Here is a 21759-nt window from a genome sequence, read left to right on the forward strand (position 1 = left end):
GGATTGTAAGTGCTGTCATAAAAGCATAAAGAGCAATTTTCAGATTCACTCCACTGATGTCTGACTTGTTCTTTTGCTGATCATTTAAAACTGTCCTCTGTGTTGTTGGGTTGAAGTGAGTGTTCTCAGCTGCCTGTGTTACTTTTGTTCGGCTCCTTAGTGAGAGTGCTCAAAAGTAGCTGTTAACATTTGTTGAACAACAAGAAACATTGGACTGCTTGTATGAATTATTAATTGATTGATCTGTTTTTGTACCTCAGTCAGCACTAGATGAGAAGATTATTCAACAAAGCTAAGAAAAAGTATTATTAAAGTATTGAATGTTTTTGTGGGATGACACCTCACATACAGAAAAAAGCCCAGTTTTGTTTCCTTCTTATCAAGTATCAAGTCTGTCGAGTGATAGGAAATGTCTTAGCTTTTTCTGACTGCGGCAATGAAAGGCATCATGTAATAGCATGCTGGCACAGATTTTGTACATTTTTATTGGCTGTGTTGCTACATAATGATCTTAACATGCCTGCACATTTCATCTGACCTGTTTCCACTACAGCTGAATAAGCCTTAATCTGCCCTCTCACCCCCTCACTATATTTATATATATATATCATAGGCTGTACTCTCTATTTTTCTTCTTTCTTGTGCTGCTACCTCTATGCTTTCAGTGCATAAAAGAAGCTTAATGTAACCTCGGGGTGTGGACCATTGAGAGCTGCCCCAAAATCCCAGATCACACACAGCATACCGGCACAGAACGCAGTTGCCTATGCATACACAACAAATTGCGGAGCCAGCTTCATGAAATAGTTATTTTAGTCTTATGATCTCCTAGTTTAGTTATAACAGTTGTGCGCAGGAAAGTCTTTTCTAGGAATAGCATTCGCAATTGATCTATTTATTAGATATATCCTGTAGGCCATGATAGAGTGAGCCAGCATCTGCTATATTAGAATCACAAAGAATTTAACCGTTGAATAGAATGCAGCTATTTATTGTTTATTTACTCAGTTAGTTAGTTATTTATTTATTTATTTATCCAGTGACCATTTAAAATGGGGAAAATTGCTATTGGAGTCTTATTCAGCTGTGTTCCCAGGCTCATCAGAGTAGGTTGTCTTTATATGGCCTAAAAAGCTCTGACCAGTCAGGATGTTGATGAAGAATAGTTGCAGTAGTGTCTAGGCCATGGATGTCAGCAATATATCCTTTGGACCATGTGGGTTGTGAGGAGGGTTCTTTTTGGTTTGTTTATCAAATCTCGTCATCATGGGAGTTTGAACCCTCTCAGAACCTTAACCTCGCCGCTGTGGTGGACTCACCCTGGCTGTCCGGCTGTACTAAGAGGGGAAATGTGCAAAAAAAAAAAAATTAATTCTTGAGAACTTGTCTCAAAGCCCACATTTTGCACTCTGCATAAGAAAAAAATTGTATTCTTTCTCAGAATTTCTGTTATAAGCCAACAGATGTATATTTTTGCACTGTAAGCCTCCAAAGAACAGGAAACTATTGACTCCATATATTATGGGAGATTTTCAGAGACAGTTGAAAGTGACTGTTTTGAACTTGCCTGCATGTATATTTTTTTTACACCGGAAACTGCAAATATCACACACATGTGTGCAGGAATGCGTTGTGGTGCTCAAATTGGAGAAAAATAGTCAAAAGGAGTTTTTATTTCTTTCTCTCGAAATAGCAGCTTTGTGACAAAGTTTTAGTAAATTTACAGTGTGGCTGTTTTCACACATGAAATCCAGAGATGTTCTGGAGAATGTGTGTCCAGTGTGGAAATGCGAGGGAGGGGCTTCAGGCGAATGTGTGTCCAGAGCATAGAGAAGGCAAAGTATGATGCAAAAAGCACACTGTGGCATTTTGCTGTTTGTTGATAACTAATGTTTTGTTGGTATCGATACATTAAAGTGCAACAGCATACACATCAGCAGAATGGAGAACTAGCTGCAGCTCTCACCAGCATGCAGCCTTCGCTCAGTAGCAGCAAATGCTTCAAAATATCCACCAATGTGTCACACACCGTCTCACCCGCTCATGTTCCAGAGATTTTCATTGTGATCTGGGTGAAAAATCTCCACAGGAAGAACATTTCAGGACACCAGTGTATGTGTGAAAACGGCTTTTGAGTCAGATAGAATGTGACTTTTAACCTCATTCTATGAATTAACTGCTATTCAGAACTCACAGCTGATGGAAAATTGACAATCTGCAAAATAATAACAAAGAGCTATTCCCAATTCTTCCTAAAACCTCCATTCAGGATGCATGATTGTACTTGATAATTCAGCATGAGCTGTATAAGAAGTGACCTTACAATTTATCATCCTTATAAATGAGTAAATGTTATCACCCCACGGATGGTCTCCATTGCATATAACTGTCACTCTTCTTTCAAAAGATTAGGTTACTGTTGTAGCCCTGGGGAACCATTGCAGGGAACATTTAGCTAATCACCACTTCTTCACACAGCTTAGCAATAAACTACACAATAGGAACCATAAACATTGATATTCAATGCACTCAAACTGAAGAGAAGAGGCACTTAATTGGCCAGCAGTAAAGACAATGGAAATAGAGCTTTCATTAGTATCAGTTAAAGTTCATGGATGACTGTTTATTAAGCTTTTCTCCCAACTCGGTGACCTCTGCTGAACACAGTGTCGGTTTGATGATGTAATAAAAGAGAAACCTGGGTGGCTGTGAGCAATCTGTGATCATTATCCCATTCTTTCTTGTTTTAATCACAACTCATCGGTGGGAGAGAAAGGCTGTTAATGGAATGTGATATGAGTGCAGGACTGTGTCAAAATAAATTTTCAATTAGTTCGGTTTTGAATAAAGCAGTGAAAAAAAATGTAAAAATGATGGGCGGTAGATTAATTGCTGATAATACTGTGGGATTATACAATGGGAATTAGAGATGATTTAGTGTTAAACACAATTTTATTACAACAATTGCTTTTCCCCTGTCACACTAAGTGCCTCTGGGTTGTAACATAGATTCTATCTGCTTTCCACTGTCATACTGTATTACAGCAGACTTAGTTTCCCTGTTCTCTGCGAGCGCTACTTCCTTCTTCTTATCACTAAAGGCTTGAGTATTTTTTTTTCCCCCTCAAATCATTGCCCGGGTTGGTTCAGAAAAAGTGCACATGTGATGAATCTGCTGGGGGTGAAGCAGAAAGGAAGGTTCTTTTCCAAATGAGTGCTTGTTGTAATCTGATAGCGAAGGCAGTTCCAATCGCTCACATTGGTGTGGGGCCTTATCGGCTGCCGGGGTTCAAACAAGCCTTGTATCTGCTGCCTTTGAGATAGCGAGCAAAGCCGTCTATCTCAGAAAGTTGTAGCGTGGTATTTGCAGGAAGGCTGGTGGTAACAGTGTCCACCACTCGACTGTGTCAATCATACACGCCATCTGACAAAGATGTCTGTCATAGTACTTATCAGGATCCAACCTCATAACCCAAAAGGCTGCAGGTGAGTACAAACTATCACAGGGCAACATCAAGGAGCAAGAGACTGCGATTTCTTTCTGAATTTATCATAAGTGAAGCACTGTAAATTGTTGTTTTATTTTAAATCTTTCAAAATCATTTCTCACTTTCATATGTCTCAGCATTTCATAAATGTTCACTATTCCTGGACTGTAACCAGGCTCCATATAAAGCCATCCACAACAAGTGATTGGTGACCTTTAAATCTGGTCTTGAATGATTCACTCATGAACCCCAAGTTGTGTTTTCAGTGATTATGAGAGACTACAGGTGTCAATAGAGGAGAAACATTCATTCAGCAACTATATCCGTGTGTTGATTTAGTTCAATCCTCAATCATCTAAAATAGAGATATGTTGTTTCTCTGCAGGTCTTGACAACATCCAGAAGATTGCTGTTCAGGGTCGGTACGAGCTGAGGATTGACATGAAGGATGGACAGGAATCAGTCTATGCTAATTATGACAAGTTCTCCATTGGAGACGCGAGAAACCTCTACAAGCTCAGGATAGGAGAGTACAATGGCACAGCTGGTAAGTAGCTGAATAAATATGGATTATTTTCAGCATGTAGATATTCAACACTGACAGATTTTTGCCATGTGACACTTTATTTCATATGAAAACTGTCTCTGATACCTTCTCTGCCATTATTTTTTCTCTTGCCTCCTTTTCTCCCTCTCTATATGTCATACCCGCCACAGCACTCCTCCACATTTCTACATCTTTCCATGTATCAGTCTGTCAACATGACCATATGCCATAATTACCTGTCTCCCTGCTGTGTTTATAATTATGCTTCTGTCTGCCAAAGTAAATTCATTGTGCCTGCATCAGGACCTCTTTCCTCTCTCCTCCTCTTATTTGTCTCCATCTCCCTTCTGCTTCTGTGATGCTGCCTATGCCATTTTTCCCTGTTACCATATGCCACAGTTGCCCGGCTTATGATAAGTTTTAAAGCTTGCCATCTCTTTCTCCTCTGGTTGCAGGTGACTCTCTGAGCTACCACCAGGGCCGGCCCTTCTCTACAAAAGACAGAGACAATGACATTGCTGTGACTAACTGTGCCTTGTCTTACAAAGGAGCCTGGTGGTACAAGAACTGCCACCGGGCCAACCTCAACGGCAAATATGGAGAATCCAGGCACAGTCAGGTTAGTCCCCTGCTAGATACATTGACTGATCAAAAAGCAATTGTAATGAACAAGATTTCAGTTACATGACATTATTACAAAGATGTACAACAAAGTGCTGGTCTACCTAGACTACACCAGGGCACACTGACTTAATTATTCAATAGAGTTCAATTCCCCTGTGGCCCCAAAAGGTCTGTGGTAATTGAATTAAAAAATGTGTAGCAATAACACACCACTTAACCACAATTTAAGCTGTCATAACAACAGCCCTCAGGCTTACCCAATTTTAAGGTTACCTTCTTTCCAAAGTGATCCTTTTTTACTTTACTTTTACCTTTTTTACTTTTTTACCATTTTTATTGTGCAAAATACATGTGTCACTCCTAATTTCCTCATAGATCTCTAAGAAATAGATACAAATATAAATTGAAATACAGTGTAAGGCAAAAAGCTTGAAAGTCAGTTTTTGGTTTGACCACCTTTATTACACTTTTAACACAACCTGAACCTTCTTAGACAAGCTTTCTTGTCATTTCTTTGAGTAGTCTTCAGGAATACTTCTCCAGGCTCCTTGAAGGATATTCCAAAGCTCTTCTCTGGATGTTGGCTGCCTTTTGTTGTTGCCACAGATTTTTCTTTTTTCAAATGTTTCCCCTCCCTTAAGAATGTCTTCTTGACAGCCATCCACAGAGACCATTTCTGATGATGTTTTGGTGAATAGTTTATAGATCATCTGAAGGGGCAGATGTATCTCCCTGGTCGTTTGTCAGATCTTTGCTGTATTTCTTCCTATTTCTTAAGGACATTACTTTTGGAGACTGTTTATGTGGTGTGAATAGTTTTTTCACACCTGCCACCTCTCTTTTTGCCTTGCATTTGTCTAGTGACCTCGTTGTTGTTTTTTAGGAACACAATACACACTGAGATATGTCAAGTTTTAAACTAATAGCTCTTTCGGAAACAGCTTGTTTGTGCATATTATTACTTTAGGCCTGTCAAACTGTGTTGCCTTTGGCAATTTTTGTGGATGCAGCTAAAGGAATGGGAACAATTTATATGTCTTTGCAACAGGCTGCAAAGTGCCTACAGATTACAATTTTAAATTGGTTCTTTCCTTGTCTGTTGTGTGTAGCCACAACACTGGTTCGTCCCCTGAATTAATCGTCTTATTTATGCTTGAATGATTCATAGGTCAGTGTTATGTGGCTAATTACAGCCAATGTCCAAAGAAAAACTTTGAAAGACCTTCATAAAATATGGAGAAATAAAGCTCAATACCACTTTAAAAAGATTGCAAAAAAAAAAGAAAGAAAGAAAGAAGCTGTAGCTTCTGATATACAGCACTTTACATCTTGTTTTTTTTTTCTCTCAAAAATCCTTATCTGTCTCCTGGCATATAGGAAATGAAACAAAGTTGTTCACATTCAGGAGTATGAGTGAAACTATGTTAGCTGGTTACAAAACCCCAGAGTTCAACTGTGTACAAGTCAGACCCAGAACAAGGAGAGACTCCATAGAAATTGCTACATAAAGCAAAGCACAATGTTTTCATGCAGTGTAATTGCCATTACTGAAAGTATCAGGACCATTATGCCTCTCTGGTGTACCGTCGATAAATGTGTTAACAACAAAGCCAGCAAAGTTTAGGTTTCATTATTAGAGCCAGGGCAGTTGCCATTGACAGAAAAAATGCTCCAGATACTGTGACTTTTTGGGGTCTAAAGCAGCAGCCACCCCATTTCCAGTACCTCCTGGTTTACACATTAATAGTTTATATTCTTATATACATAATTTATGAATATGAGTACTAAAGAAAAGAAGTGAGAATATGTGTCATGGAGTTGTCAGGGGACTAAGGGTTTTATTGCTGATTTCAAACATTAGCCATTGAAAATTCAACATTATGTCAACATCAGTCAATACTGTCAATACTTTAGTGACCCCCAAACAAATTCACAGATCAATGTCAGAAGAGCTCACATCTTACTAATAGGAGGCACGGTTCCTTTAGTTCACAAAGTGACATCGTGGAGAAAGGCTGGTCTGTTGCGGTGCTGGCTGTAAAAAAGCATTGATATCGTTCGCACAAGTTTATGTGTACGATGCGCACAAATTTGTGTAGCCCCCATTGTCGAACATGGCCTCAAAATAGGACCACACACAGTTCTATACAATGTAACTAAAAATACAACATGAGTCCTCATAAACCCACAACAGGAACTGTATTATTTGTTCCAAGTCAGTTTAAAAATTTCAACAAAGTCTGTTAACCCTTGTATGGTATTCGGGTCAAATTGACCCGTTTCAAATTTTCAAAAGAAGAAAAATGGTACACGTATACATTTTCTCTACCTGAAACTCAATGGCCTTACCTTATTTTCTGTGATAAACATGTGCAAACAAAAAAAAATATTTTTAGCACACATGCTTCTATACCCCACACATTTACATCCTTCATATGGTCTTCGGGTCATTTTGACCCGCATACACAGAGACACACAGAAACATGCCCACACAGACACACACAGACACACACAATGTTACAGTATTATCATCAAAGCACACAAAAGCTGTTTGTTCTCACTTTACCTCTAAATACCTCTAAATCACAGTACAGTCTTCAAGCATCAGTATGACCAAAAGATTTAGCTGCCAGAGGGCTTTGGAACTCATATTTGAAGAGAGTCAGGCACATAGCGATGTGGAAGAGGAAGATGTCTCCAAATATGAGGATAATTTAGATTTGAATCTGAATGTGAATTTGAAGATGACCTTCACTCAGAATATGCACCAAAAGGAGCACCACAGGTGGCCACTGGAGCAGCCCAAGAGCCAACCACTGGAAGAGCCTCACAGACATATTTGTCTAAGAGTGGACAAATTGAATAGTATTCATACCCAGTGACAGAGCATTTTTAGAGTCACAATGTCTCTGAAAAGCTTCCATGTATGCCATGTATTCTCCAAGATAAGCATGATTTATGACACCCAAGTATTGAGTATAGTGGATTTTTAACATCAATTATAACTTTATGACAAAAAGAGTAGTCACACTTCCATTGTTAATTGTGTTCTAGCAGAGACTGATTGTATTCATTAAACATATATATTATCTCAGTTGTTTGAAATTGAGATAAAGACAATATATAGTAATGGTTTATTAAATAATTTTTTTTTATTAAATTGTTTTTATAGCCCCAAATATGTCCCGGGTCAATTTGACCCGAGGGACACCAGAGGGTCTCAAAAGTGAAGACCATAGAATTTTTCTTATTGTTGCAAAGACATTGCCTCTCGACAAAATCAAATCCACTCGGTCTTCATATCCCTAGATGCTGTCACTGCATGAAGATTTTTGTGTTCACTGGTGCAGCCAACGTTTGCTGTGCTGTGCGTAGAGCTGGAACAGTACGGACGTGAACAAAACTGCTATGACCAGGAAAAGATGACTGACTGTGAGGCAGCTGCTTATTCTATAACATGCTTTGTTTCAGGACGTGTCAGTCTGCTGTTGGGCACGCACTGCAACAATGTGTGACATGGTGACATAGATGGATGAAAAGCCTGGGCTAAAGACGACAAGTTTTTTCTCACAGAATACCTCCCTTGGTATAGATGTTGGGTGAATTTGGATCTTTGTGACATTGTACATCATAAAAAGCAAAATGCCTCTCTAAGATTTCTCTAGGGTTCCGCCAGCCCCTTTCTGGCATTTGGAGTCACATTTAAGTGGAGGTACAAGCCATCTGTGGTTTTGACAGGATTCAAGAAGAACATATGTTTAAAAACTCTACAGCTTTCAACAGCAGTCTCTGCATAGATAGTGTAATTCCACACTTTCTATCTTTGTTTTTCTTTTTTTGACCATTTGAACGAACTCTTGAAATAAATAAATAAACCTTGAAAAAGGTTGACATTTCAAAAGGGTATTTTAGCAATTACAGAGCATAAAAAGGCACCATAACAGAACACTGATTAAAGGTTAAGACCTCTCAATTTGATAGGGTAATAATTAGTAAATTAAGCCACGTGATTCTTGCTAATGGCATCCTTAGACTCACTACTCTGATTGATCTGATGACTCAGCTTGTCTAATTTAGAAAAAGAGACACATTTTCTGATGGATTTAATTGATCTGAACACTTTCCAATAACTTCAAATGATGAAAAAGTGTATTTTCGTGTCTGTAAAAAGTATTTTCGAGATAGAAACAAGTCTCTCCATGTGCTTTCTTATTCATAATAAACGCACGTACCTGTTTAGTGCAGAGGTCCGTTTCACGTAGCAGGTTTAGTGAAAACTCTGAGTAGGTTAACCCTGAAATGAGGGAAACTCTGAGTTTTCCGTTTCACAAAGGGAGGTAACTCAACCCCGAGAAAGAGGGGTAACTCTAGCCTGTTTCACAAAGAGAGGTAACTTAACCTCACGGTCAGTTACCGGAGTAACAGACTCTCTGAACCTAACCTGGTCGGGACCAGGTTTTATTCAAGAAACCTCGAGTTTCTTTCTGTCTCCGCCCTCTTTCAGCCACACACGCCATTTGATTTCCTTATTCATTCAGTCAGCAGAGCGAGTTCTTCTACTTCTAGAAGTCCTTTAGGCACAGTAGGAGGCAACTTTTTTCACGAACATGTCCTTTTGACAACGATCCCGTGGATGAAGGTGCAGCATTATTGCGCAGAGAAATAAATATTCGTCGGAGATGGTTATCAGACCGCGCATAGATTTTTACATTTACAGACAATTATCTTTTTGAGCGGCACCATCAGAATGTGTTGGGACAAAAGAAAAAAAAGACATAAAAGACAAATAAATATTTGTATGAATAGGCTTAAAAAAGACATATATACTGTAGGCCTATTATATTTTATAAAGGCACTCGTGTCTTGGGGGTGGATTCCCTCAGCCACTGCCCTCCCGTTAGAGGTGGCGGTGCTGGGCAGGACCGGTTTTACGGGCATCTGCCTTCTTTCTGTTGGCTCAGTAGAAGTCTGTGTTAGTTTAAATAGGCTTAATTATTTAACAGAACATGATATAGATGATGATTCTAAATTGTCCTTCGGAGTGACTGTGAGTGTGTATGGTTGTTTGTCTCGTTTGTCTCTATGTGGCCCTGTGATGGACTGGCGGCCTGTCCAGGGTGTACCCCGCCTCTTGCCCATTGACCGCTGGGATAGGCTCCAGCCCCCCCGCGACCCGACTGATGGATTCAGCGGTGTATAGATAATGGATGGATGGATGGTATAGATGAGAAGACATAGTTTATGTGTGTGAAAACAGCATTATGTTGGGAATAAAATAACTGCACAGTCAAATAGCCACTTAATATTTATTTTACAGTGTAAAACATGATCAAAATGAGGTACCTCCATGCCGAGGTCTCACCTGTTTGAACAATGTTTTTATATTTCATCTTAAACTGCTGCCAAGAGCGCTTCTCCCCTGCGGGATTGCACCTAAATGAAATAAATGAATGGGCTACCATTCAAGCAGTTTCCCTGTAATATTATTGTGATTGCAAAGGACTACATTTAAACTTACACTTTTGCTGCTGCAACGGTGTTGCACTTATTTCTAAAAACGTATTGAAACTCGCCGTATGAGCGCATTAAAATTTCCAATTCGAGGTTGGTGAAAAACGTAGCCCCTCCTCTTCCCCGTTGCCAAGGTGACTCGTCGAATCGGGGCTCCATTGATGCTGGCTTTTTAAAGTTGTGGTGCACGCGCTAAACTCAAGGTGAACTTACTCAGAGTTGATTAACCTCACTCAAATCAGCGTTTCTGGAACCGAAAACTCAGGGTTTTCTATCTCAGAGTAGATCAACTCAGAGATCAGGAATAGACTCAGAGTTGGTTGAACCTGCTACGTGAAACGGACCCCAGGTGAAGCAGGAGCACTGAGGGTTTTTGACCAGAATTTGATGTGCCCGTCTTTCTCAGCTTCATGCTTAAAAAGGCTTGAGAAAGCCTGTAATGTGTTATGTGAGACTAAGATCAGGCTGAGCCACAAAGGCTTCAGAGTGTCACCGACTCTCTCTCACTGCTCTTTGCCTTTTTCTTTGTCTTTTGATGACTTGAACAAAGAATTTGTGGGAGCAGAGATGGACAGGCAAACAGACATCAAAGATAGAAATGCTGGTGTAAAGCTGCAAATGTGAGGGTATTGATGGTGATTGTGTTGTTTAACGGGCCACACTGAGACCATGATTAGATCACGATTTAATCAGGAGTTTGGCCATTCTATCTCAAGTGCACCCCTTGTTTAAAAATTATTTAATTTTACTGAAATCATAGGGTTTCCATCTTTTAGCTTGCTCTTTCTTTAAGTCTCTTTTTTTCCACAAATGACTGTTTTTCTGGAAAAGTGATGTAGATTTGAGCTGCATCTAAACATCATACTTTCATTCTTACAGGGAATTAACTGGTACCACTGGAAAGGCCATGAGTTTTCCATTCCCTTTGTGGAGATGAAGATAAGGCCGTTCAATTTCCGCAGCATCAGCAACAAGAGGAGGCGGTCTGCCCCTGTATAAAACAGCCATCTCCATTCGGCCTAAAGTCATGGATAAATGGAGTTCGGATGATGAAGTGTTAAGTTTCTGCTATTATTGTGCTTCACTGACAGCGAAGGCAGGCTGGAACAAAACATTGCCAGTGCTTGTAAGTGTTGTTGCAAATCGTAAAGTGGATAATTAAACAAAGCTACTAATATTTCATTAAGATTAGTAAAATAACACATTAATATGAGACCATCATGAGAAGGTATTCCTTCTATGGATGTAATTTTGGATTGTAAAATAGCAGAGAGAGTGACACCATGTCCGAACTCTGTTGATCTCTGCACCTGCTCAGCGTCAGCTGTCTTTCCCTGCTGTACTTCTACCCAGAAGACCATTGTATGTAATTTATTAAGCACTCTGAATGACAATGGTTGTATTTGCTGTAAAAAAAAAAAAAAAAAAAAGGAAAGGAAAGGAAAGGCAAACCATGACACTTTGTTTTATTTCAATCTATGATTTGCCTTTCCCTGGGATGCGAGAGAATGTGCTCAGAAACGCCCGAAGACTGAGAGCTAGCTCTATTTTAACTGTTACAAAATAACACTTTTAACTCAAAGTAAACTGTATATGCCCTTAAAACCCTTAACTGTAATATATATATATATTTTTATAACTGATAATGTGACAGAGTCCATCCATTTGATATTATTTGATGCCTTGGTTCTCAACCCTTAATTAAGTTATCAAAAATATAAATACTGGACCTAAGTTGAAAAAAATAAATAATCCAGAATCCTCATTAACAAAGCAGTGCACCAGCAACAGCTTAATTGCATCTGTTTTATTTATTTTATAGTTGCTGTTGATTACAATATACTCTTGTTTGTTATGTATTAAAGCATAGTGGAAATAATAACCACAACTAAACTTTATTATTAATGATGGCCACACTGAGACAGTATTTTCCCTGAGAGTGGGAACACAGTGAAGCTATTGTTGTTCATTTAGTTAAATTAACTTTATTGAATTTCATTTTTGAGGAAATAACAATCTCTCAGTCCGTGTTTAAACCCTTTTTTGTAGGTACTTTGATTGCTTGCAGAGATGGTGCTGATAGATACAGCATTTAACCAAAGATCCAAATAGGGAAGACTTGGCCTGCTGTTTGGAAAGAGGCCAGTCAATTCTGTCACCAAAGTCACTGCAGCAGCTTTTCAGTCCCATGTTTCAGGGCTTTCGTAGTAATCATGGTTCCCAGGCATTATTTCATGCAATGTGATCACTAAATTCTATGCAGGAGAAAGTCAGGGTGGGCCGGGTGCAGATTTTAGCTTGGCCTCCCTCCTGCTGCTTGCTGAAATGAACTTAACAAAGAAAGCAGAACGAACAGTGGAGTAGAGCCAGGCCTTTCTTGCTTCACATTTTAAGCTCCACGGTGAAACAACAAAATCAGCAAACGCTGCTGGGAATGTGTTCTCTTTAGTAGGCTGAGTGTAATCTGCAGCATGCCTATCAAACGTGTTGTTCACGGTGTTGCGCAAACCGTTCAAGGCCAGTAAGGCAAATGCAGTTTGAGACAAACCACACAAATATGGCAAAATTTCCAACAACAAATAGAAATCTTTCTCACCATCACTGCAAGCAGCGTTTGATCTCATATGTTAAATTTTCCAGCACTTATTATTTTCCTCTTTAATCAGCTGGAAAGGTTATTCTTCTGTATTTCTGTTATTTTTTTGCTCATTGATGTGAGCCAGCTAATCTGGCATCTATCACATGACTGTATATTTGTTTCCTCTTAAGACTTTCAAACATTAGTAACAATCCTCTCTATAAACTACTAATAATATACTCATATAGATATGGCATCAAACTGTCTTTTGATGGGTCCCCCCTTTAGATGCAAACCAATTCATAAAGTCCTGTTGAGCGTTTCCATTTTAACTACTGTATTTTTAACCACTGTTTTTGCTGAAAGATGGACGGAGCCTACTGCATGTTGATTGAACAAAGCCAAGAGCCTGAGAGTACATAACAAATATCCTGACAATATATTTCAGTTTGACTTGTCATGTTTTTTTTGCTGATCTTGGTGAAAGTTGCTCTTTAAATGGTTCATAAGATAGAAAAATAGAGGTCACTCTATCAGGCTTCGAGGTTGGCGATCAACAAGTCATTTTATGTTACATTGTCAGTGCATTTCAGACTCTCATGCAATAAATTTCCCATAGTGGTTTATAGTAGACTAGATAATTCTCTACGTACTTATTTCATTAGCTACTTAGATGAAATTTCCCTCGATGGGTTTTTGTACAAAGGAACAAAAGTCATGAAGCTCCACAGAAAAAAAACAGAATGTCATTTGTATTGGATGTCTCTCATTGCAAACTATACGGTGCTTTTAATTCCATCAAGAAGAAAACTGTTGTTTTATTTACAATTATTTTTACAAGATTTTCCAAAAATCCTTCAATGTAACCCTTTTTGTATTGGATTGAGATGCTCTGTAGCATGGGACAACTATTAGCTTTCCCTGAATAATATTAAAAAAACAAACTTAGTAATATTTTCTTCTTTGCTTTTAAGAAATTGCGTCAGATTGTGCAAATCTGTCTGTGTTGTCTTGGAGACAAATTACGTAGAAAGGACAGCCTCAAATATTTTCTTGATTATATGAATAATTTGATGTTGTTCAATTTAGTATTAAGTAAGATGTTTAAGTTTTTTGTTTTGGAAGGAAAGAGGGATGTGTGTATGAATTTGGCAGTATCTCGTCTGTAATGTGTTCTTCATCATGTAAAAATGAATCCGTACTGTACAACATTATGTTTAAAAAGAGCATCTCCCCCATCATCTAAAGTAAGACTCAGTCCCGGAGACCAGAATACATTCACATTGTGTTTGTATTGAGCTTCTCACAGAACAAGAAACACGTTTCCTTATTTATTTAACTGCTATTTATTTTCCACTTTCAGTGGAAAGTTAGCCCCACAAGGTTATCTACAGTATGGGGACAAAAATGCTTTATTCTGTGGGATTGAGTTCACAGTTTGATTTTCTGAGAATCTGTATCTGCAGTGATCTGAAATCTCACTGGTGTGGAAATGTAAATTGTTGACAAAATGTGATCTTGACTGTTTGAAAAGCTCATATAAGATGAAATGAAGGATTTATTGTTGGATATCCTTGGATATTACTGTCAAAATTAGCTCTAGACTTGAACATGTACTATATAGTTCCTTTTTTAATACATTTTCTACATATTAATAAAATATTCAAATAGTGTCATTTGATGTGTGGTTTTCCATTTATATAATGGGTGTTGCTTACACGTTTTCATATATAAAGTTAGCGGTACAATAAACAGACAAAACTTATCTTCATCGTCTGTTTTTGAGTGAAAAATTATATGTAGCTAGTCAAGCCCTGGTTACTTGCTCCCTGTTTTACCCTCATGAGCTTACAAATTACTAAGAACTGAGACCATAAACATGTCGAAGTCTCTCCACCTCTAATTGGAGGCCATTAAAAGTCTCATCAACTGCTGCTGGTGAACAGTGACGGGTGCAGCCATGAAGGCAGAGTGGTGTGGACTGAAGAACTCTTAATGTACACTCACACACGCAGACATCCTCAATGGGCCTGACATTGTCACACTACAGATACAATTTCAATTTACAATAAAGCTTAGAAAACAGTATTTAAGCAGGATCCCAATTTGAACTTAGATTATTCAAATGAATGAAGATTGTCAAAAAAGAGTCAATCCTAATACTCATTGCCAGAAAAAATGGTGATGTTGTATCTCCTCACACTTGGCTGATTCAGACCATATTTATGCATTACAGCAACAAGGAAGTTCATTAGTCTTGCAATATTGTCAAAGACCACAGTTACACTGGTAATCTTTCACTTAAAAAAGAACACTTGAACACAAAGCAGTTTTTTTTAGCAACTATGAGACAACTCTTAATTACAGTCAGGTGGAATAGGACAGAGAAACATAGTTTCTTTGTTTTCCTTTGTGCATGCATCTAACCATGGAAGAAAAACTGCATTTTCATCTCCTCAACTGTAAATAAAGTCTGGTTTTGTTATCCTAATTTTCTGAATGATTTTCTCGAACTTACGATTATACATAACTGGTGTGACTATTCAAAATGCTGCAAGTTGAAGCATATTTTCTCATACTGAAAAAATGATGCAGGTCTTTTGATACACACGTGCATAAATTGAAGCCACAGAGTTTACCATAAAATTATCACAAACCCTCATTTCAGCAATTTTGGACTCACTGTTTAATTATGGCATGTTCTAATTAGCCATTAATTCTATATTCAGGTGTCTGGTCAGCAAAAAAGAACTAAATAATGAGCCTATGTAAAGTTGGTGAATATATTAGTGTCAGAAACAAAGAAATGAGCAACACAACATCAGTAGTCCAGTAAAGGTCAATGAGGTTAGCCGATTGGTTCAGTGTTTACAAAAGAAAACACTTTATATGTACAGCTGCATCATGAAAACAATGTTTTCAATCGGTCAGTTCTGTGGAATTTCATATCTGCAAATTGTTCTAACTTTTGAATAACTTTTAATAACTTTTTGAGCCCACATGGTCTTTCTGCAGTTTCTAAAGCATGAAAGGATGATTACCAGGGGGTTCATAATTGGAAGTATGGTGGTGGAAGTTTGTATTTCACTTTGAGTGAAATTACTTTTAGGTGTTAAAAACAACTTTGCTGCAATGACCTTATTAAAGCATCTACTTATTACATTTCATCTTTTTCACTCCTTCTGCGAAATACACAAATGTGGTGTCTGCAAGAGGTAAACCTTCCACGAAAAACAGTACTTTTAGGTGTCATGACAAAAGCTAACAATTTGCCCAGCGGCACAAACACATCTCTTTTCTTTCCATACCTATTTTTATAAAAATATGACATTCATTTGCATGGGCATAGAAGAACAAATCTAAATTCCCCCAGTTTCTTTCTTTCTTTCTTGTTTTTCTTTTTGTTGACAGACCAACACGATTATAACTGCCAAGTTTAATTTCATTAAACATGGTGGGGGCATGTACAAAGGACTTACCAATTAACATGTGTTTCATTGTGTCTGTTGACATAGTATATCTGAAATAGACGTAGAATTAGATATAAAATGCAAATTAATAAAAAGAGCAAACTAAATTAATCCGAGTGGAAATAGCGCATCAGGTCCATCATTCGGTCCAGTGTTTGGATCTACTGCACGTTGTCCATGTTTTTGCTTGGCAGTTGTCAACTCTCTCTTTTTTTCTGTTTCCACCTTTCTCCTTCTCTATCAGTTATGACCACTATGACCAAATTTTAAGTCAGGCTAAACCAAAGCTAAGCACTCAATGACGGCTTACACATTTTTGTACATATGTTCTTTACAAGTTTGGGGTCTATTTCCATCATAAGTGAATCCATCCAATCCTTCAAGTTCACCACTATGTATTATTGGAGAAAATATTGGTTGCGACTGAGCCTGGAAAGGTAAAGAGACTCTCTCTCTCTCTCTCTCTCTCTCGATTCCAAGCGAATAAAAAAATGATTAGTGGCTCAAAATAATGTAGATGGACTTCCATCCCCTGTCACATTCCTACATTCCTACATTCCAACATAAGATGATGCATTGGCTCAAGCATGTCAGCTTTTTAACTGAGTAATATTACAGAACATCTTTTTTTGCTACAGTATTTAGAGTTTTTATTGTCAATATTTTAAAAATATTTTCACAATTTTAAAGCATTAAAAACATTTTTCAATTTTAAGGCTCAATATAGCTGGTCAATGGATACAGTTTAAAAAACAAAATATTTGTATAGTTACATAGGTGAACAGCATCAGTTTTTAATCAACATATGCTTAAAGGAACCACATCAGATTCTTTTACCAATCCTAACCAATCCTCATCATTTTATCCACTTTATATGTTTCAACCCTTTCTATCCTTTTTTTCACACTATTCATCCAGTAATACATCCATCCACATTGCTCCATAGAATTGAACACAGAGCTGGCCATGGCATGAAACTGATGAAAAGCGGCATTGTGAGCCATCCCCAGCCTCTCATGCGCTCCCAAAGTCTCTTTACATCTCACTGAACCTAGAAATCTAACAGACCCTGGCAGGCATCTGAATAAGAGGGAGGTGCAACCCAGATATTCCGGTCAGACTCTCATTGTGATTGAGTGGTAAGCACTGGGGCCTAATTGGGCGACCAGCCGCTGAACAGCTTGATTTTCATCAGACATTTATTGATGCTCAGAGCTCCATGAGTTGGAATGGAAGAGCATGAACAGACAGGGGCTCACATAAATCACAAACACAAGGAACAACCTCGGAAAGATGAACGTGAGGTAAGAACTACTATGCTGGTGGAGCATCAAACGGATTTTCTTTTACCCCACATTTGTATGTTTATTTTTTGTTTGTTCTTTGCTGTAAATCAAAGGAAAAATTGAAAACACCTTTAATTCAGGTTCGCTGCACATTTGAACACTTGCAATTAAAAAAAATTAATGGAAGTTATGTACCTTTCAGAGTGTTTGATGAGACTATTTTTGTACGTTATGACTAACAACGACACTAATACCCTGCACTGTACACTTTGATGTCTCTCTTTTCTGCTTCTGCAAAGGTTTTTTCTGTCCACAAACAAAGCCTAAAGTAGTCACTAAAAGCATTGCACTCTGGTCTCACTTTAGTGAACTGGCCTACATATATAGATGTGATCTGATAGTTCATACAGGTGAGGTTATGACTTCACGGTCAGACTAATAGCTGGGCTCCGGCAGAACCAAAAGGACGTTTTAAAAAGAGAGGTTAGCATGTTTGTTCTTTTATTTTGAGCTGATTTCAAGGAGATAATAGCCAAACTTCCTTTTTTACCCCTGACAGCCATATTAAGTGAGCTCATGCATCACTTCGCCATACAATACTGATAATGTAGATGGATTTCTTTTAAGAAATTGTTCAGTAGTATTTACCTGCAGGTAAAACTGCATCTGAGTCCATGAAAGGAGTACAATAGTAATCCTATTATTGTTTATGACACACTTAAAGTAACACCCTTTCGTCAAACTAAGGCTACGGCTACACGAAAACGAAACGAGGTTTTTTTTGAAAACGGGTACGAAAATTCTTGCGACCACACGGAAACGCGCTGCTGTCCAGACGAGAACGGATGAAAACGATGAAACGATGCAGTACACACGCCGCTGTGTCACGCCACGCTGTGAGACAATAGAGAAGTGTTAAAATTGGCTCACAGCGTCAACGTGTGACTGACGCAAAAACGTTTTAGCTGTAACAATGGAAACGAAACGAGGCCGTTTTCAAACTTTCCCACTCTGGAACCCGTTTTCAAAAACTATCGTTTTGGGGTAGTGGGAACGCCGGCTCCGTGTGGCCGCGACAGCGAAACGATAAGAAAAAGTATCGTTTACAGTGAAAAACGTTTCCGTGTAGCCGCAGCCTTAATTAGTTAATTGGATGTGACAGGTGAACTCTAGTTGACCCCTGGTCACGAGGTGAACTCTAGTGACCCCTGGTCATGAGGTGTGGGGGGAGGGGCTATAGGGGGGAGGGGGAGGAGGGGGTTAGGGGAGTGGTGTTAGGGGAGGAGTTATGGGAAGGAGTTTAGGTGGGGAGTGGTTAAGGGATGGATCTAAATATTTATTGAGTGTAAAATGAAAGATTGTTTAATGACAAAATAGGGAAAGTTTAAGTTTTAGGAGCAAAGCTGACAACATTTTGAAGTATCCTAAGTGACTAGGAATGACGAAAAAATAGCTGTTTGGCGGCTTTGCAGATCCCTGTATGGGTGAAAATAGTATAAAGTAATTAGGTAAGTCTAAATATTTATTGAGTGTATAAATGAAAGAGTGTTTAATGACGGAATAGGGAAAGTTTAAGTTTTAGGAGCAAAGCTGACAACAATTTGAAGTATCCTCGGGACTAGAAATGACGAAAAAATAGCTGTTTGGCGGCTTTGCAGATCCCTGTATGGGTGTAAAATAGGATAAAGGTCATGTATAGCCCGTGACTTTGAGGACCAATGAGATGATAGAAGGGTGGGGTTTTGGTAATGTATAAAACCCTGAACGAATCTGTATGTAGAGCGCAATATCAGTGTGAAGATAACTGATTCAGGATGATTAGGACAATAAGCAGAGTGAAAGAAGAAGAAGAGAAATCTTCGCAGATGGGGGAGAGGTTATTTACTCGGCGCTCTCTCATTTGTGAGACTCCGGTAACTTTATATCAAGATCCTCCATTGGTGCCAGATGCTCCCAAAAGGTGTACGGTGTTCCTGTGTAGAACGCAGCAGCCTCCGCCTGAATCTCTACAGGAAGAATGGTCGTTGGAGCCCTATGGAATGCGTGGAAAATGGGGGTATGTGTTCAGGTATGAAATAGGCGAGCTCTGTCTGTATCAGCTCGACGAAAATGATGAGACTCTGGGGCCTCTGACCAGCGTGGGTATGCTAACCTCCAACGACTGGGGAGTGTTGAAGCTAGCAACCCCTCGTCATCGTCCTGGAGGATTTCGGGAAGAGGCACCAGTGAAGGTAGAATCAGGAGAAAGCCAGGGACCTCCTGTTAAACGCCCGAGAGTGATGACTCCTCTAAATGACACCGAGATAGCCCAAACAAGGATGGCTTTCAGTGCGGTGTGGCAATCGAAAACAGCAGTCAGTGGTCGCTGGTTCTTTCGTGCAAGCTCCCGGGAATCTAGTGATAAGATAGACGGGGATCTTTTTGTTCTTGAGTGTTTTAACTCTGACTGTGGTGTGTTTAGAACGATGCTAGCACTACCTCACGCAGCATGGATGGAGAAGATGGATGAAATAGCGGAGCGGATTTCCTCGCTCTTCCGCAGCTGTCAGAATTGGGTTGAAATTCTGGCAGTCAAGAAAACACTGGCTGTATAGACATACCGCCAATCAAGTACTACCTCCTCCTCCTCATCCTCCACCCCCTAGACATTAACCACACCCCCTAACCTTTAGGTTTATAAAGAGACATTGCAGCATGGTCAGGAACTCTGCAACCAACACCGAGAGCAGGATGAGTACTAATATTCAGAAGACCAAGTGCGGGGAGATCCCTGATTGCTGTTCGGTGGATACTTCTCCCTCGCTCTTGGTGCAACCAGGGAGTCCATCTGAGGCATCCGTATCGCCGCAGTGTCGATCACCAGACTATGACCTGGAGCCGTACCACCCTCCCTCACGATCAATATCACCCGAGTACTTACCATCCTCTTCACCCGAGATTGAGTTCTCCCCCACGGCACCCGATGACAGCCTCGTAACGCTCTGCCGGGTAGGATCTAGCATCAACACCATGGCCGTAATACCGGAGGAAGCTGAGTCTGACAACTTGGAGGACTCTCAGATTCCACCAGGCCAGGGTACATCGGCTGGCACTCGGGATGACCGAGGAGTGGAGGACGTGGATGAAGGAGAAGAGGGGGATGAGGGTGAGGATGAATTTGATGGATGGGTACATTCGGGGTTTATCAAAGTTGTAAAAACTGCAGTGTTACACCTCTTGAATGAGACCATCAAAAAATTCATGGTAGAATGCTGCTATGGATGCACCGTGGACCATCCTAGTTTACGACAACATCAATGTATGGATGTGATGGAGGAGGACTTCTTCCATGTCCATTACTACAGACTGATGCGGAAACTTTATAATCAACGATTCGTTGCTTCTATTCAGCATCTTTTGACTGCACGTAGGATTCGTGAGGATGACGCGAGAGTCACGGCTGTGGCTGAAGCTTACTTGTACGAACTGACGGTAATGAAACAAATCAATACAGCTATTCAGGACATGTACGAACACCTGATTGGAGAGGATGCTGAGAAACTGCAACAACTTCAAACCATGACAAAGTTTTGGGAGGGTTGAAGAAGAGGGATGTAACATTTTTTCATTTTATAAGTATTTAGACTAATGATGTAATCACGTACGATGTTGTTATAACATTTAGCTTTTTCTACTTCTTAAATTACTGTCATTTATCCATTGTTCATGAATATATAAACGTGTGTATGTGTGTATATAATAAAGATAAGATTGAAATATACATGCGTTTTATGTTTTTTCATCAGTACAAGTCTGAACCTGCATAAGATAAGATGACTGAAATGAGATTAATGAAAAAGGTTTACTACGATCCTGGTCGACCAGGTAGTTTTGGGGGAGTAGAGAGTTTACGTAAAGCAGTGCAGGATGAAAGTGGTAGGAAAGTTATGTACGAAAAAGTTCAAGAGTTTTTATCAGGGCAAGACGCCTATACTCTACATAAGCCTGCAAGAATCCGTTTTCCGAGAAACAGAGTTTTTGTCACCAGCCCTTTAAAACAATTCCAGGCAGATCTCTGCGACATGCAGGCCCTGGTGGAACATAACGATGGTTATAATTACCTATTAACCGTCATTGACATATTTTCAAAAAAGGCGTACGTTCGTGCTCTCAAGAGAAAATCCGCTGCAGAGGTGGTGAAGGGTTTTGAATCTGTTTTTAGAGAAAGTAAGACCCCTAAAAAACTTCAAACAGATGCTGGTAAAGAATTCTTTAA

At 39.3% G+C, this 21759-nt stretch overlaps 1 protein-coding gene across 4 annotated transcripts in view; it reads left to right on the forward strand.

Annotated features, from left to right (window-relative positions):
• tnr (tenascin R (restrictin, janusin)) overlaps positions 1-14424 on the forward strand; it is a 99587-nt gene extending 85163 nt beyond the window's left edge. For all 4 annotated transcript variants that reach the window (XM_075483417.1, XM_075483419.1, XM_075483418.1 and 1 more), the window contains 3 exons: positions 3874-4035; positions 4491-4654; positions 11050-14424. In XM_075483417.1, coding sequence (XP_075339532.1) covers positions 3874-4035; positions 4491-4654; positions 11050-11169 — 446 coding nt within the window. In that variant the 3' untranslated portion in view covers positions 11170-14424. The remainder of the gene's footprint in view (positions 1-3873; positions 4036-4490; positions 4655-11049) is intronic.
• The last annotated feature ends 7335 nt before the right edge of the window (positions 14425-21759 follow it).

This window comes from Odontesthes bonariensis, chromosome 14, assembly GCF_027942865.1.
Source record: "Odontesthes bonariensis isolate fOdoBon6 chromosome 14, fOdoBon6.hap1, whole genome shotgun sequence".
Taxonomy (NCBI): Eukaryota; Metazoa; Chordata; class Actinopteri; order Atheriniformes; family Atherinopsidae; genus Odontesthes; species Odontesthes bonariensis.